This window comes from Cuculus canorus, chromosome 24 (genome assembly GCF_017976375.1).
Source record: "Cuculus canorus isolate bCucCan1 chromosome 24, bCucCan1.pri, whole genome shotgun sequence".
NCBI lineage: Eukaryota > Metazoa > Chordata > Aves > Cuculiformes > Cuculidae > Cuculus > Cuculus canorus.
The window spans coordinates 4099661-4113742 of NC_071424.1; the positions used below are offsets into that span (position 1 = coordinate 4099661).

Genomic DNA, 14082 nt, shown 5'->3' on the forward strand with positions numbered 1-14082 from the left:
TCTGCCTGTCTTTTAAACACCTCCAGGGATGGGGACTGCACCACGTCCCTGGGCAGCTTCTGCCAGTGGTCGGTGCTGATGTTTCCTTGTGAAGCTCTCTCACCAGGACATTGTGCCGTTTGCAGGAACTCCTATGTGAGGCTGCGCCACCTCTGCACCAACACCTGGATCCAGAGCACCAACGTGCCCATTGACATCGATGAGGAGAGGCCCATTCGCCTCATGGTATGGCACTGCTCCCTTCTTCTGTACGTGGATTTATTCCTTGTGCCCCAATAGGTCTTGGGATGCTCTTTCCACCCAGTACCCAGGGGCTGAAATACCCTGGTGGTCCAAGGAGGTGGCTGGACACCAGCCCAGAGCCCATCCCAGTAACCTAGAGCCTATCCTAGTCCTTCCAGTCATAGAATCATAGAATAATTTGGGTTGGAAGGGACCTTAAAGATCATCCAGTTCCACCCCCTGTCATGGGCAGGGACACCTCCCACTGGATCAGGGGCTCCAAGTCCCATCCAACCTGGCCTTGAACACCTCCAGGGATGGGGCAGCCACAGCTTCCCTGGGCAACCTGTTCGAGTCAGGATGAAGTGGGTCATTGACTTCACCCGGGTTGGTGGCAGATGGTGGGGACACACTTGGCATTGCCCTGTCTGTGAGATGATGCTTTCCCATTGCTCCCCAGCTGGGCACGTGCCCCACCAAAGAAGACAAAGAAGCTTTCGCCATTGTCTCTGTGCCCGTGTCTGAGATCCGGGACCTGGACTTTGCTAATGATGCCAGCTCGATGCTGGCCAACGTGGTGGAGAAGATGAACGAAGGTTTTCTCAGCCAGAATGACCGGAGGTAGGATGTCGTTTCCCGTGCTGGGCTCCTCCAAGGGCTCTGCAGCATCGCCGCAGGATGGGGCCCCTGCCTGGGTCTTGGTGCCAGCGCTGTCTTGCTTTCCTGCCCACAACCCAAATCCACGCCTGCTTCTCCCAGAGGTCTGACAAGGAAACCAGATAATACCGCAGCCCCGCTCCGGCCCCTCCTTTGCTGCTAGAAAAATATCCGAGGGGCTGAGAGATGGCCTCGCGATAGGGGCAGCCGGGTTAGTCACGGTATTATTTTTAGGTGGGTGGGTTCTTGGTGCTTCCTGAGCAAACACAGATACCCCGTGGGACAGAGCGAGCCGCTTCCGCCCTGCCAGCCCGCCCCAAGCAGGTCCTACAGAGGTGACTAAGGGGGCAGAGGCGTTCCATCCAAAATCTTCAGCGTGAATCACGATCTAAAGCCTCCAGCTTTACCCTGGCACCTGGCTCACAGCGATAGTTTTCTTAGGAACCACAGGGGATGTAAAACCTCTTGCTTCAGGGCAGCCATCAACCTCCAGCAGGAGGTGGAGGGGACAATCCTTTCCCTCGCAGAACGTGGGCTCTTTGGTCCTCCAAAATGCGCTGGCATCGTCGCAGGGAACTGAGTGTGGGTGGGCTCCTTGTGGTGGGTGACCAACCCATCAGCAAGAGTCCCACCACTCCACTGGCGCTGTGCCTCTTTGTAGGTTTGTGATCCAGCTGCTGGAGGACTTGGTGTTTTTTGTCAGTGATGTCCCCAACAATGGCCAGAACGTGCTGGACATTGTGGTGACCAAACCCAACCGGGAGCGGCAGAAGTTGATGCGAGAGCAGAACATCTTGAAGCAGGTGAGTGGCCCTGCAGCCCTGCATCTGAGTAGACTGAGGTCCTGTGGAGATGTCCTGCCCTGCCCAGGGCCACGCTGGCAGCCAGGAATACCCCATGGAGGAGGTGTAGCTGGTCAGTGGTGCACCAAGGCCTCCTAGCAAGCATGGCTGATGTCCAGCCAAGCATGGTGGGGGCAGCATGGAGGGGGCACAGCACTTACCATCTTCACTTTTGGGCAGATCTTTGGGATCCTGAAAGCCCCCTTCAAGGACAAGGGTGGGGAAGGGCCGCTGGTGCGGCTGGAAGAGCTGTCGGACCAGAAGAACGCTCCTTACCAGTACATGTTTCGGCTGTGTTACCGTGTGCTCCGGCATTCCCAGGAGGACTATCGCAAGAACCAGGTGCATGAGGGGTGGCCAGGGGACCCCCCATCCCGACACGTGTTACAAAGCCCTGAGGGGCTACCCAGGTCTTGGTGGGACGGATGGCATTGCCAAACCCCAAGGAAGCTCCATGTGCTCCTCTCTGCCCACCCCAGGAGCACATTGCCAAGCAGTTCGGCATGATGCAGTCCCAGATTGGCTACGACATCCTGGCCGAGGACACCATCACGGCCTTGCTGCACAACAACCGCAAGCTGCTGGAGAAGCACATCACAAAAACAGAGGTGGAGACCTTTGTCAGCTTGGTGCGCAAGAACCGTGAGCCACGGTGCGTGTCTGGAAAAGCCTCATCCCAAAGAGCTTTGTGCTGCGTGATGGGTGGGATGTGCCTCAGTTAGAGGTGGAGACAGACCTCGTGGACCCCCTCTTTCACAGCAAGCTGTCTGCTTTGTAGGTTTTTGGACTACCTCTCAGACCTGTGTGTGTCCAACCACATCGCCATCCCCGTCACCCAGGAGCTGATCTGCAAGTGTGTGCTGGACCCAAAGAACAGTGACATCCTCATCAAAACAGAGTGAGTAGCCACGGGGAGAGGTTTTCCACATTAGGGGTTTGGTTCCTGGCCCTGCCTTCCACCAGCTCCCACGGTGCCCTGATAAAACCCCTCGAGGTGCTCCCTGTCCACGGGAGCATCTCCAGTTTTACCCCTTTTCTGTCCTAGGCTGCGGCCGGTGAAGGAGATGTCCCAGACCCATGAGTACCTGAGCATCGAGTACTCGGAGGAGGAGGTCTGGCTCACCTGGACAGACAAGAACAATGACCACCACGAGAAAAGCATCCGGCAGCTGGCGCAGGAGGCCCGGGCTGGCAATGCCCATGATGAGAATGTCCTCAGCTACTACAGGTGACGATCCTGCAGCAGCCTCTCCCCAGGTGAGAACGTAAAGGTTGCAGATACTCACTCCCTTTCCCCATTGTCCCTGGGCAGGTACCAGCTGAAGCTCTTTGCCCGTATGTGCCTGGATCGCCAGTACTTGGCCATCAAGGAGATCTCCCAGCAGCTGGGTGTGGACCTGATCTTCCTCTGCATGGCAGATGAGATGCTGCCCTTCGATCTCCGGGCATCCTTCTGCCACCTCATGTTGCACGTGCATGTGGACAGAGACCCCCAGGAGCTGGTGATGCCGGTGAAGTTTGCACGGCTCTGGACCGAGATCCCCACAGCCATCACGATCAAAGAGTGAGATGTTGGGGCTCGCAGTGGCTTTGAGAGACTGGGCAGAAGGTGGAATGGCAGATGCCATCTCTTGTAGGGACTGACTTGCTTTAGAAGGGACCGGGAGGGGGACACTTGTCAGATCTCAGCCTTCAGAAAGAAGGAAGCTCCATCACAGTCATGAACATCACTTCTGGCCATGATGGCTCAGCAGTTGCCTGGAGAGTGCTCCTTCCAGGCTGGGTGCAAGGACCCTTGCTGCCATCCAGCTCACCTCCACCATCTCTCCTCACAGTTATGACTCCAACCTCAATGTCTCACGTGACGACAAGAAGAACAAGTTTGCCAGCACCATGGAGTTCGTGGAGGACTACCTCAACAACGTGGTGAGCGAGGCGGTGCCCTTCGCCAATGAGGAGAAGAACAAGCTCACCTTTGAGGTATGAATCCTGCCGGTATCACTGGCACGTTGCAGGGTGCAGCATGGTTTGGCTGCAACTGCTTCTGCAACGAGGGTGGTCACACTGGCATCCTTCTCCCCCACGTCTGCTTGTCCTACCCAGCCCTGAGTACGACGAGGTCTGGAGTTGCCTTGTCCTTCCCCAGGTCGTCAGCCTTGCCCACAACCTCATCTACTTCGGCTTCTACAGCTTCAGTGAGCTGCTGCGCCTGACGCGGACTCTGCTGGGTATTATCGACTGCGTCCAAAACCCTCAGCTGATGATGCAAACTGTCTACAATGATGAGGTGACGGGTGAGTCCCTGCTCCATAACCAGGCATGGTCCTGTGGGAGGGTGTTTTCCGTGGTCTACCCAGTGCTTTCCAGTTTTGGCTGCGAGAAAACAAGCCACCAGTTTGTTGACATGGAAACTTTGGCTGGATCTGCGCTGGGAGACAGGAAATGTTGAGGTCTTGAGCCCTTGGCCATGCCAGAGAAATGGCCAGTCCCTCCTACTCATCCTCTAATTAATATCTGCAGCATTTTCCAGTCTAAGCGGGTCCTTCTGTTGGTCCTCTGCCACCTCCCCTTCCATCTGCATTAACTCTTCCCGCTGTGGCTGCCTCTGTAGGGAAGAATGTGCGGAGGTCGATCCAGGGTGTTGGACAAATGATGTCTACCATGGTGCTGAGCAGGAAACAGTCCATCTTCAGCCCTCCGAGCCTCAGTACTGGGTCTGCCCCCGAGCAAGTGGACAGAGGGAGGAATGTTGAGAATGAGAACATTGTGGTGATGGAGACTAAGCTGAAGATCCTGGAGATCTTGCAGGTTTGAGCCAGTGGGGAGGGAGAAGCATTGCGGAGCCGTGGGTGGGACCCATGGGGATTGGGTGTTGAAGGGAAGACCTGGTTTCTGATGAAGAGGCAGCTGGCATGAAGAGGGGACTTACTTTTGCTGTCTTCTCTTTGCTGCTGCCAGTTCATCCTGAATGTGCGGCTGGACTACAGGATTTCCTACCTGCTTTCCGTCTTCAAGAAGGAGTTTGTAGAAGTCTACCCCATGCAGGACAGCGCGGCTGACGGGACGGCTCCAGCCTTTGACTCCACAAGTAACTCTTCCACTTTGCTCCTGGTACAACTTCAACTCGGCAAACCCTACAGGCTGGGGACACACAGGCGATGGAGGTGACAGCTCCAGCAGCTCTCCATCTGCCACCGCTGCTGGCAGGGACCGTGAGGGCCTGGACTTTGTGCAGGAGGCGTGAGATGTCCTGTGGCTGTCGTGGACACTCGGAGCAGGGGCCAGGGAGCTGGGTGCCTTCCTGCAGGGTTTCTGCCGTTACAGAGGGATCGCGTTGGCCATGCCTTCCATCTCCTTTTCCTCTCTCTTCAGCTGCAGCCATGAACCTGGATCGGATCGGCGAGCACGCAGAAGCCATGTTCGGCGTGGGGTGAGTCCCTGCCCCCTCCGGTGCGTAGTTAGCCTGGCCGTAGGGCTCTTCCTCTCCTGTCCATACTGCCGAGGCTGAAAGCTGCAGGTGATGAGGAAGACCAGGGTCTAAAGGCTAATGCAGGTGTCCTCGTCAGCCCCGAGGGGTGGCTGAGTGCATGCGAGCTCCCACGTGGCCGCTAACGCCATGTGCTTTCATCCCGACTTCAGGAAGACGAGCAGCATGTTAGAGGTGGATGACGAGGGAGGGAGGATGTTTCTGCGGGTGCTGATCCACCTGACGATGCACGACTACCCGCCGCTCATCTCCGGCTCTCTGCAGCTCCTCTTCAAGCACTTCAGCCAGAGGCAGGAGGTCTTGCACACCTTCAAACAGGTAACCCCGGTGGGATGTTGGCCTGGAGCACCTCTTAAGACTGCACTCAGCTGTGGGTGCAAGACCTGGGATGGGTCCTAGCCCGTTTCCTTGGGCGGGAGGAATGAATGAGGAGGGGAATGAGGTTTGTGCCCCAAACTGGAGACTCCTGGGGTTGTCGCTGCAGGTTCAGCTCCTCATCTCAGCCCAGGACGTCGAGAACTACAAGGTGATCAAGTCAGAGCTGGACAAACTCCGCACCATGGTGGAGAAATCAGAGCTCTGGGTGGATAAGAAGGGCAGCAACAAAGGGGACAGCACGGTGGAGGGGAACAAGAAGGAGAAGAAAGAGGTGAGAGCCCTGATCAGGCCCCTGGGGACCAGGGCAGGATGGTTGGGGGCAGAGGTGCAGCTTGCTTCAGTCCAACACCTAACGCCTCTTGATGGGTCAAGCACCCTCTCCCTGGGAGAGGAGGGTCAAGGAAGTTCCTGTGTGGTCTCCAGACTTTGGAGAGGTGCAGTGGGACCCTCATGCTGTTTCTGTCCCCTTGCAGCATGCCGCTGATGAAGAGGTCGTTGCTCCAGGAGAGAAGAGCAGTGAGAACTATCAGATAGTCAAGGGGGTAAGTGAGACCAAGTCCTCTCCCTGGGGGCACGGCCAGCAGTATCTGCCTGGGCTGGGTTGGCACAGGAGCACCAGAGAGGACAGAAAGGGTTAAATTATAGGGGGGATTTCCAATCTCTCCTATGGTTCAGTAGAAATGAGTCCAAGCCAGGGCTTGTTCTACCAGCTTAGCGTGACAAGGAGCCTTGTTGTGTCCCCAGGGCTCAGCAGTGAGCCTTGCACGGTTGGGACCAGACGGAAGAAGGTTGGTGATGGAGACAACGTCTCTCTGTGCGGCACTGGAAAGAGGGTTTGAGTGGAATAGCAGGATTTGTGAGCAACTCACAAAGCTGGGCATGCAGGGAGAACCTGGGCTTGTGACGGGCACATCTAGATGGCAAGCAAGCCCCCAGCTCTGGTGGCCATCCTGATGGGCTCAATCTCTTCGGCCACGGCCCTTCTCTCCCCAGATCCTGGAACGGCTGAATAAGATGTGTGGGGTCGGAGAGCAAGTGCGCAAGAAGCAGCAACGCCTGCTGAAGAACATGGACGCCCACAAAGTGATGCTGGATCTGCTGCAGATCCCTTACGAGAAGGTAGGTGAGCAAAAACCTGAAGGATTTGGACATCACCCTGCCTAGCTGGGTAGGGCACGAGGGACAGCAGCCTTCTCCTTCTCTCCATCCCTCACCAACTCTGGGCATTTCTCTTCTCTACCCTTCCTCAGGGTGATGCCAAGATGATGGAGATCCTGAAATTCACCCACCAGTTCCTGCAGAAGTTTTGTGCTGGAAATCAGGAAAACCAGGCCCTGCTGCACAAACACCTCAACCTGTTCCTGACCCCAGGGGTAAGGAGAGGGGAATGAAGGGTGGTCAAAGGAGACACTTTGGTACCACTCCAGGGCTGAGAGCAAGAGACAGAAAAGCCAGGAGGAGACCCTGGGAGAGGAAGGGTGAAGGCAGGAGGGATGACTGTTCCCCAGAGCCTCATTCTTCTCCCCTGGTCCCACAGCTCCTGGAGGCTGAGACGATGCAGCACATCTTCCTCAACAACTACCAGCTCTGCTCGGAGATCAACGAGACGGTACCGCAGCACTTCATCCACTGCGTGGCCACCCACGGCCGCCACGTGCAGTACCTCGATTTCCTGCACACAATCATCAAGGCCGAGGGCAAGTACGTCAAGAAGTGCCAGGACATGATCATGACCGAGGTGAGCACCTCTACCTCCGGCTCGTGGGGCATGAGTGTGGGGTGTTAGCAGGGCACAGCCCCCAGCAGGCATGTGGTTGGCTTCTTCCTTGAGGAAGAGCCTTGCCAGCCATGCTGGCTTCTTCCTGGAGTAGGAAGCGTCTCCAGGAGCTCAATGCAAGGTCCAAGGGCCAATAACCATTCTGGAGACACACAAGCTATGGGTTTTGATCGCACTGCTTTTCCCATAAATGCACATCCCTTTCACCCTTCACTGGGTGCTCCCTTTCGTTGTCCTCCTGCAGAGGACACTGCGTTCTGCCTTGTGAGGTTTCTGATCCTCCTTCTCCAGAGCGGTGACCACTGACCCTTCCCTGCAGCTCACCAATGCCGGGGACGATGTGGTGGTTTTCTACAACGACAAGGCTTCACTGGCCACCCTTCTGGAGATGATGACAGCGGCCAGGGATGGGGTGGAAGAGAACAGCCCGCTGATGTACCACATCTCACTGGTAGACCTGCTGGCTGCCTGTGCCGAGGGCAAGAACGTCTACACGGAGATCAAGTGCACGTCCCTGCTGCCGTTGGAGGACGTGGTGCGGGTGGTGACACATGAGGACTGCATCACAGAGGTATGGGTTGTTCAGTGAGGAGGGTGCTGGTGGCTTTGCACTGATTACCTTCTCCTGATGGTGCCTGTGCCTCTCTCCGTCCTTCCCCGGCAGGTGAAGATGGCCTACGTGAACTTCGTCAACCACTGCTACGTGGACACGGAGGTGGAGATGAAGGAGATCTACACCAGCAACCACATCTGGACTCTTTTTGAGAACTTCACCCTGGACATGGCCCGGGTGTGTGAGGAGGGTTGAGTGGGAGGGATGTGACAGCAACAGCTTTTGCATCAGATGGGGACGGGTTGGTGTCATCAAGGCTTCCTTGAAGCCAGGGGAGCAAGCTGTGGGGCACAGGCACCATGGGAACTGGTGTAGGTGCCACGCTATGGACTGAGGAGCAGTCAGGGCTCTCTGGCATTGGTGTAGACTCAGGAGCTGCGTCACTGGCCATATCCCTGGCTCAGCAAGGTCCTGATGGTGCTGTCACACCACCAGCATCTGGCCAGGCCACATGCTTACCTTGCCCTGGTGCCATCAGCATCCTCCTTTGCCCTCACAGATGTGCAAGAAGCGAGAGAAACGCCTGCCAGACCCTACACTGGAGAAGTACGTGCTGACGGTGGTGCTGGACACCATCAACGCGTTCTTCAGCTCCCCCTTCTCAGAGAACAGCACCTCACTGCAGGTAATAAGGCGCTGCATAGACAGGCCACGTCTGGAGGAGGAAAGTGGCTCCCCAAGCCCCCTAAACCAAGATCTGGACACACCTTGCACTGATACCTACCTGCTCTCTCCTTCAGACCCACCAGACCATTGTGGTGCAGCTTCTCCAGTCCACCATGAGGTTGCTGGAGTGCCCCTGGCTGCAGCAGCAGCACAAGAGCTCGGTGGAAGCCTGCATCCGCACGCTGGCCATGGTCGGTAAGGAGCTGCATCACAGGGTTGCTCTGTTCCTCATCAACCAGGAGGATGAAGCCATCCTTGGCATCCTCCACTGCAGCAGCGAGCAAGAGCCATCATCCCTACTGCGGGTTTTGGCTGATGAAAGGCTCCTGGCCGGGAATCGGGAGGTTTGGCTCTGGGATGTGCTTTTTTTTTTCTTTGAGCTACATCTCCGGGCGTGACCAGGGTGGTGTGGGGATAACCAAAGCCTGGGCTTGGTTGGGAAATCCCCGGTGTGTCCTTGCTGGAGAAGGGCCTGGAAACAAAGCCAGCATTTAGGGTGGTTTTCCCTCGCCAGGACTTTGCCCTCAGCCTGCCTGTGGCTGCCTGACTCGGGACAGTGAGGATTGTGAGCCCTGAGTCACCGTGTGGAAAGGATGGCTTGGTGGTTAGAGGCTGGGTGGGGATTTCCCTTTGTTATTTAAGGCAGAGTGCTTACAACATCTCCATGCTGGGCTTTCCCAAATGAAAACTGGAAGTGGTGTTTCTCTCCATCCTACGTTGAGCCGGGGAAGCTTTAGGCAATGTTGTGCTGCAGTGGGGAGGGAGGGATGGCAATACCCCCCCATACTCTCGCTAGCCTGGAGGATTTTACTCTTGTTTTTAACCCAAATCTTCTCTGCTGCAAATGAAGAGCTGGGGGATGGTGCCTGGCTTGAGGCAGTGAGGTGGGACCCAGCCAATGGCATGGGTTTGGGTCATGGTTGTCCATGCATGGTTGTCCATGGTTATCTCCTGCAGCCAAGAGCCGCTCCATCGCACTGCCTATGGACCTGGATGCCCACGTCAGCTCCCTGCTCAACAGCAGCTCCACCAACACCGTGCAGAGGAACACATCCAGCTATAAGACAGCCACGCGGACCTTTCCCCGGGTCTCCACCACCCCCAACCAGTGGGACTACAAGAACATCATAGAGAAGCTGCAGGTATGGGGCGGGGAAGCAGCAGGGGTGTGGATCAGTGCATGATACCAAGAAGGTGCTGGCGTTGCAGGGGTCCCTTTCCCACGCTTGTGTCTCCTAGGCGTGCATTGGCCCTAAAGGTGTGTGCTGTGACTTGTAGGACATCATCAGTGCCCTGGAGGATCGCTTGAAACCACTGGTGGAGGCCGAGCTGTCTGTACTGGTGGATGTCCTCCACCGGCCAGAGCTGCTTTTCATGGAGGGGACAGAGGCGTTTCAGCGATGCGAGAGTGGAGGTTTCCTGTCCAAGTGAGGATGCTTTGCAATCACCTAGGGATTGCTGGGAGGGTTGGGAAGGGCTGGTGGCCTTCATCCTTCCGGAGTTGTGCGTCCCAGTGTGTGCCTGCAGCCTGGAGGGATGGTGGGGTTGGTTCCCTCAGGAATCCCCTTGTCCCTCTCGGCTGCATGACGGTGGCTCTGCTGTGCCAGGCTGGTGCAGCACACCAAGGACCTCATGGAGACCGAGGAGAAGCTGTGCATCAAGGTACTGAGGACGCTGCAGCAGATGCTGGTGAAGAGGAACAAGTACGGTGAGAGGGTGAGCACCATGGTCCAATGATGTGTCCTCAGCCATGCCTCTCATCATGCCCTCCCCACTGCAGCCCACGGGTGCTCAGTCTCGTTCTTCTCTAGCACCAGCCCTGGTGTTGGTTGACTCACGACGTTTATTTGTCTTGGCAGGGCAACCTGCTGCGGAAAATGCTCCTGAACAATTACCTGCAGAACAAGAGGTCCAGCTCCAAAGGAGAAATCGTAGATGCCGCTGGGGGAGGTGAGTGTCCCTCTCCTGCACCCTCCCTGTCTCTCTGTGCTGCTCAAACACCTCGAATGCCCAGGTCAGGTCGGTAGCTGGTCTCCGTGTTCCCACCTCCATAGCAGTAAAGGATCTGGGGAAACGAAGGGATGGGACCGAGATGCCCCCCGGCAGTGATTTAGGTGTGTTCATTCTCCTGCACCATCACAGCATCACATCCATCCGTGTGTCCTCACACAGGCCAGGACCAGGACTGGTCTGCTATTGCTGCTGTCCAGTGCCGGCTAGATCGAGAAGGAGCCACCAAGTTGGTGGCTGACCTCATCATGAATACCAAGAACGAGAAGATCTTCCAAGAGAGCATCCTGCTTGCCATCCGGCTGCTGGATGGAGGAAACACCGAGATCCAGGTGCTGAGATCAGGGGTTATTGGGGTAACCACAGTTTGATGTCACTTGGAAGACATGGGTGCGGGGCAGTCCTCAGTTGGCCCCCGGGCAGCAGGTTTTGCCAAAATACTGTTTGGTTGCACGTGTTTGCTGACCTTTCAGAGGAGGAGCTGCAGAAATCTGTCTGGTTTTGAGTTTTCCAGCTCTGAGGCGAGATGGAGCTGAAGGGCTGGATGGTGGGACAGGGCAGGTTGCTGCAGGTTGTTTCTGGAGTAATGCTGATGCCCTCTGCCGGGTCTTGCTAAAACAGCTCAGTTATCACCTTCTGGGTGATAACTCCTGGGTTATCTTGGAACCTTTATCAGAGAAAAGCCAAAACATTGTATACGCAAAAACCAGTAGGATTCCAGGATCGGAGCTGCTATGCTCACTGCTTGCTCCGTCCCTAACCCTGTTTAGGGTAGCACAGCAGCTGGGGACAATCCATCCCTGTAAAGAGGACTTTAAAAGGTCCTCTCTGAAGTCCAAGAGGAGTCCTCTCTGAGTCCAAGTGTGATGTCCAGAGCTCTTGTATGGAAGTAAACCGGCTCACCAGGTTATCTCAGATGAGGTCTTGAGTGCTGGAGGCTTCCAAACCAGAGGGATAGGCAGAGACAATTTGGACTCATGATGAAGACACAAACTGCTCTCCTCCCCTCTCTTAGAAATCCTTTTACAACCTCATGACGAGTGACAAGAAGTCTGAGAAGTTCTTCAAAGTGTTGCATGACCGGATGAAGAAGGCCCAACAGGAGACCAAATCTACAGTGTCTGTGAACATGAGTGACATCGGGAACAAACCTCGAGAGGACAAAGATGAGCCTGACCCTGGTACCAAAGGTATGGGGCTGTCCCCCCTGGTAGGACTCATGTCTGTCACTGGATAGCCCAATGCTAACGAGGTTGAATTGCCCTCTAGGACGAGGAGACACCTTCATGATGCCAGGCACCCCCACCCGATACCCCATGGGCCTCGGGTTCCGGAAGGGCCATGACACTGGGGAGCAGGGTCAGAACAATGAGATGGGGGTGACGGTCCTGATCATGGAGCCTATTCTACGATTCCTGCAACTGCTCTGTGAGAACCACAACCGGGACCTGCAGGTTGGTTATGGGGCTGCTGGGATCTGGGATCTGGGCAGAGGCCACAGGACTGGAGCATGGGAAGGCTGGGCTTTGCCCCAATTTGGTCCCAAAAGGCATTGCATCAGCCACTCTGTGCCTCAGTTTCCCCTTCTGTGAATGCACCACCTCTTCGGGATAACTTTTGGTGTTGTGGCAGGAACCCTTCATGGCACAACTGTGTCTGTGGGACTGAGCGCTTTTCTTGTGGGTCCCTCCATTGCGTGGATGGCCTCAGGCCAGTTTTCCATCAAACTGCAGCTGGATAGAGGGGGGAGCAGGACTGCCCCCCATCAGAGCGACGCTGCTCAGCCCGTAACTGCAGATTTTGCTCGACAGAACTTCCTCCGGTGCCAGAACAACAAGACTAACTACAACCTGGTGTGTGAGACGCTGCAGTTCCTCGATATCATGTGCGGCAGCACCACGGGAGGGCTGGGGCTGCTGGGACTCTACATCAATGAGTACAACGTGGCCCTCATCACCCAGACCCTGGAGACCCTGACCGAGTACTGCCAAGGTCCCTGCCACGAGAACCAGGTCTGTGGCTATCACTGCAAGTCTGGGTTGTTCCTGGTGTGTTTGGGGCATTTCAGTTCAGTTCTGGAGTCCTCAGGACAGGAAGGACGTGGATCTGTCAGACTGAGTCCAGAGGAGGACACGCAGATGATCCGAGGGCTGAAGCACCTCCATGATCCAGGCTGAGAGAGTTGGGGTTGTTCAGCCTGGAGAAGAGAAGGCTGTGGGGAGACCTCAGAGCAGCTTCCAGTGCTGAAAGGGGCTCCAGAAAAGCTGGGGAGGGGCTCTGGATCAGGGAGGGCAGGGAGAGGATGAGGGGGAATGGTTTTCAGCTGCAAGAGGGGAGATTGAGATGAGATCTTGGGGAGAAGTGTTTCCCTGAGAAGTGGCTGCCCCATCCCTGGAGGGGTTCAAGGCCAGGTTGGATGGGGTTTGGAGCCCCTGATCCAGTGGGAGGTGTCCCTGCCCATGGCAGGGGGTGGAACTGGGTGGCCTTTGAGGTCCCTTTGAACCCAACCCATTCCATGTTTCTATGCAATGGTCCGGCTGCAGAAGGAGACCCATGCTCTAGCAGAATGTGGGGAGCACGGGTTGCCCGGATGCACGGGGGTTCTGCATGGCTTATGAGCTCCTGCTCGGCTAGAAGCGAGCAGCAGTTAAATAATATAGTGAAACAAATGCCCTAATCAGAGTGAGAGAAGATTTGGGGCTCCTGGGGTGATCAGGCAGGGTCAGTGCTGTAGACAGGGCGATGTTTCAGACCTGAGCTGTGTTGGAGGATGAAGCTGGGAGATCTGGCAGCAGCTGTAGGATCACACGTTGCATTGAACCCTCAGAGCTGCATCGTGACCCACGAGTCCAATGGGATCGACATCATCACAGCCCTCATCCTTAACGACATCAGTCCCCTCTGCAAGTATCGGATGGACCTGGTCCTGCAGCTGAAGGTAGGAAGAGCTGTGGGTTGGGGTGGTGAGAACACGGGTGTGCATCGCTGTGTGGGCTTCTGGCAGGTCCGTGAGGTGGCTCTGATAGTGGGAACTCTGCACGGGTCAGGTCCTCATGCATGGCAGCAGCTGGGCTTGGTGGGATAGGGCTGGTGCGTCTCCACCATGTGAAGCTCAGATGCCTCTAAGACTGGAGAGTTGCAGCTGACTCGGGTACAGGGGTTTCTGCCCACCTTGGGCAGAGGCAGGGAGCAACTCCTCTCAATGAGGGCTTCTCCTCACCAGGACAATGCCTCCAAGCTCCTCTTGGCCCTCATGGAGAGCAGACACGACAGCGAAAATGCCGAGCGGATCCTCATCAGCCTCCGCCCGCAGGAGCTGGTAAGGGCTGACATGAAACACCCCTTGTCTTGCCCCAATGAGCCCCCCAGTCTTCCCCAGCCCATTGCTGGACCTTCTGCCTGTGGGTCCTGGTACAGTTCCTGGTTTGCA

General features: G+C 56.3%; 1 protein-coding gene across 1 annotated transcript in view; it reads left to right on the forward strand.

Annotated features, from left to right (window-relative positions):
* ITPR3 (inositol 1,4,5-trisphosphate receptor type 3) overlaps positions 1 to 14082 on the forward strand; it is a 46171-nt gene that overhangs the window by 21689 nt on the left and 10400 nt on the right. Inside the window, exons 12-44 of the mRNA XM_009569792.2 lie at positions 126 to 225; positions 683 to 843; positions 1541 to 1682; positions 1902 to 2063; positions 2201 to 2373; positions 2500 to 2619; positions 2767 to 2949; positions 3034 to 3285; positions 3557 to 3701; positions 3868 to 4015; positions 4333 to 4529; positions 4680 to 4809; positions 5094 to 5151; positions 5361 to 5526; positions 5693 to 5857; positions 6060 to 6128; positions 6580 to 6705; positions 6837 to 6959; positions 7124 to 7324; positions 7683 to 7934; positions 8028 to 8153; positions 8476 to 8601; positions 8717 to 8837; positions 9600 to 9784; positions 9921 to 10069; positions 10250 to 10358; positions 10502 to 10592; positions 10815 to 10984; positions 11668 to 11842; positions 11922 to 12106; positions 12464 to 12664; positions 13480 to 13590; positions 13876 to 13971. Of these exons, the coding sequence (XP_009568087.1) occupies positions 126 to 225; positions 683 to 843; positions 1541 to 1682; positions 1902 to 2063; positions 2201 to 2373; positions 2500 to 2619; positions 2767 to 2949; positions 3034 to 3285; positions 3557 to 3701; positions 3868 to 4015; positions 4333 to 4529; positions 4680 to 4809; positions 5094 to 5151; positions 5361 to 5526; positions 5693 to 5857; positions 6060 to 6128; positions 6580 to 6705; positions 6837 to 6959; positions 7124 to 7324; positions 7683 to 7934; positions 8028 to 8153; positions 8476 to 8601; positions 8717 to 8837; positions 9600 to 9784; positions 9921 to 10069; positions 10250 to 10358; positions 10502 to 10592; positions 10815 to 10984; positions 11668 to 11842; positions 11922 to 12106; positions 12464 to 12664; positions 13480 to 13590; positions 13876 to 13971 (4918 nt within the window). The remainder of the gene's footprint in view (positions 1 to 125; positions 226 to 682; positions 844 to 1540; positions 1683 to 1901; positions 2064 to 2200; positions 2374 to 2499; positions 2620 to 2766; positions 2950 to 3033; positions 3286 to 3556; positions 3702 to 3867; positions 4016 to 4332; positions 4530 to 4679; positions 4810 to 5093; positions 5152 to 5360; positions 5527 to 5692; positions 5858 to 6059; positions 6129 to 6579; positions 6706 to 6836; positions 6960 to 7123; positions 7325 to 7682; positions 7935 to 8027; positions 8154 to 8475; positions 8602 to 8716; positions 8838 to 9599; positions 9785 to 9920; positions 10070 to 10249; positions 10359 to 10501; positions 10593 to 10814; positions 10985 to 11667; positions 11843 to 11921; positions 12107 to 12463; positions 12665 to 13479; positions 13591 to 13875; positions 13972 to 14082) is intronic.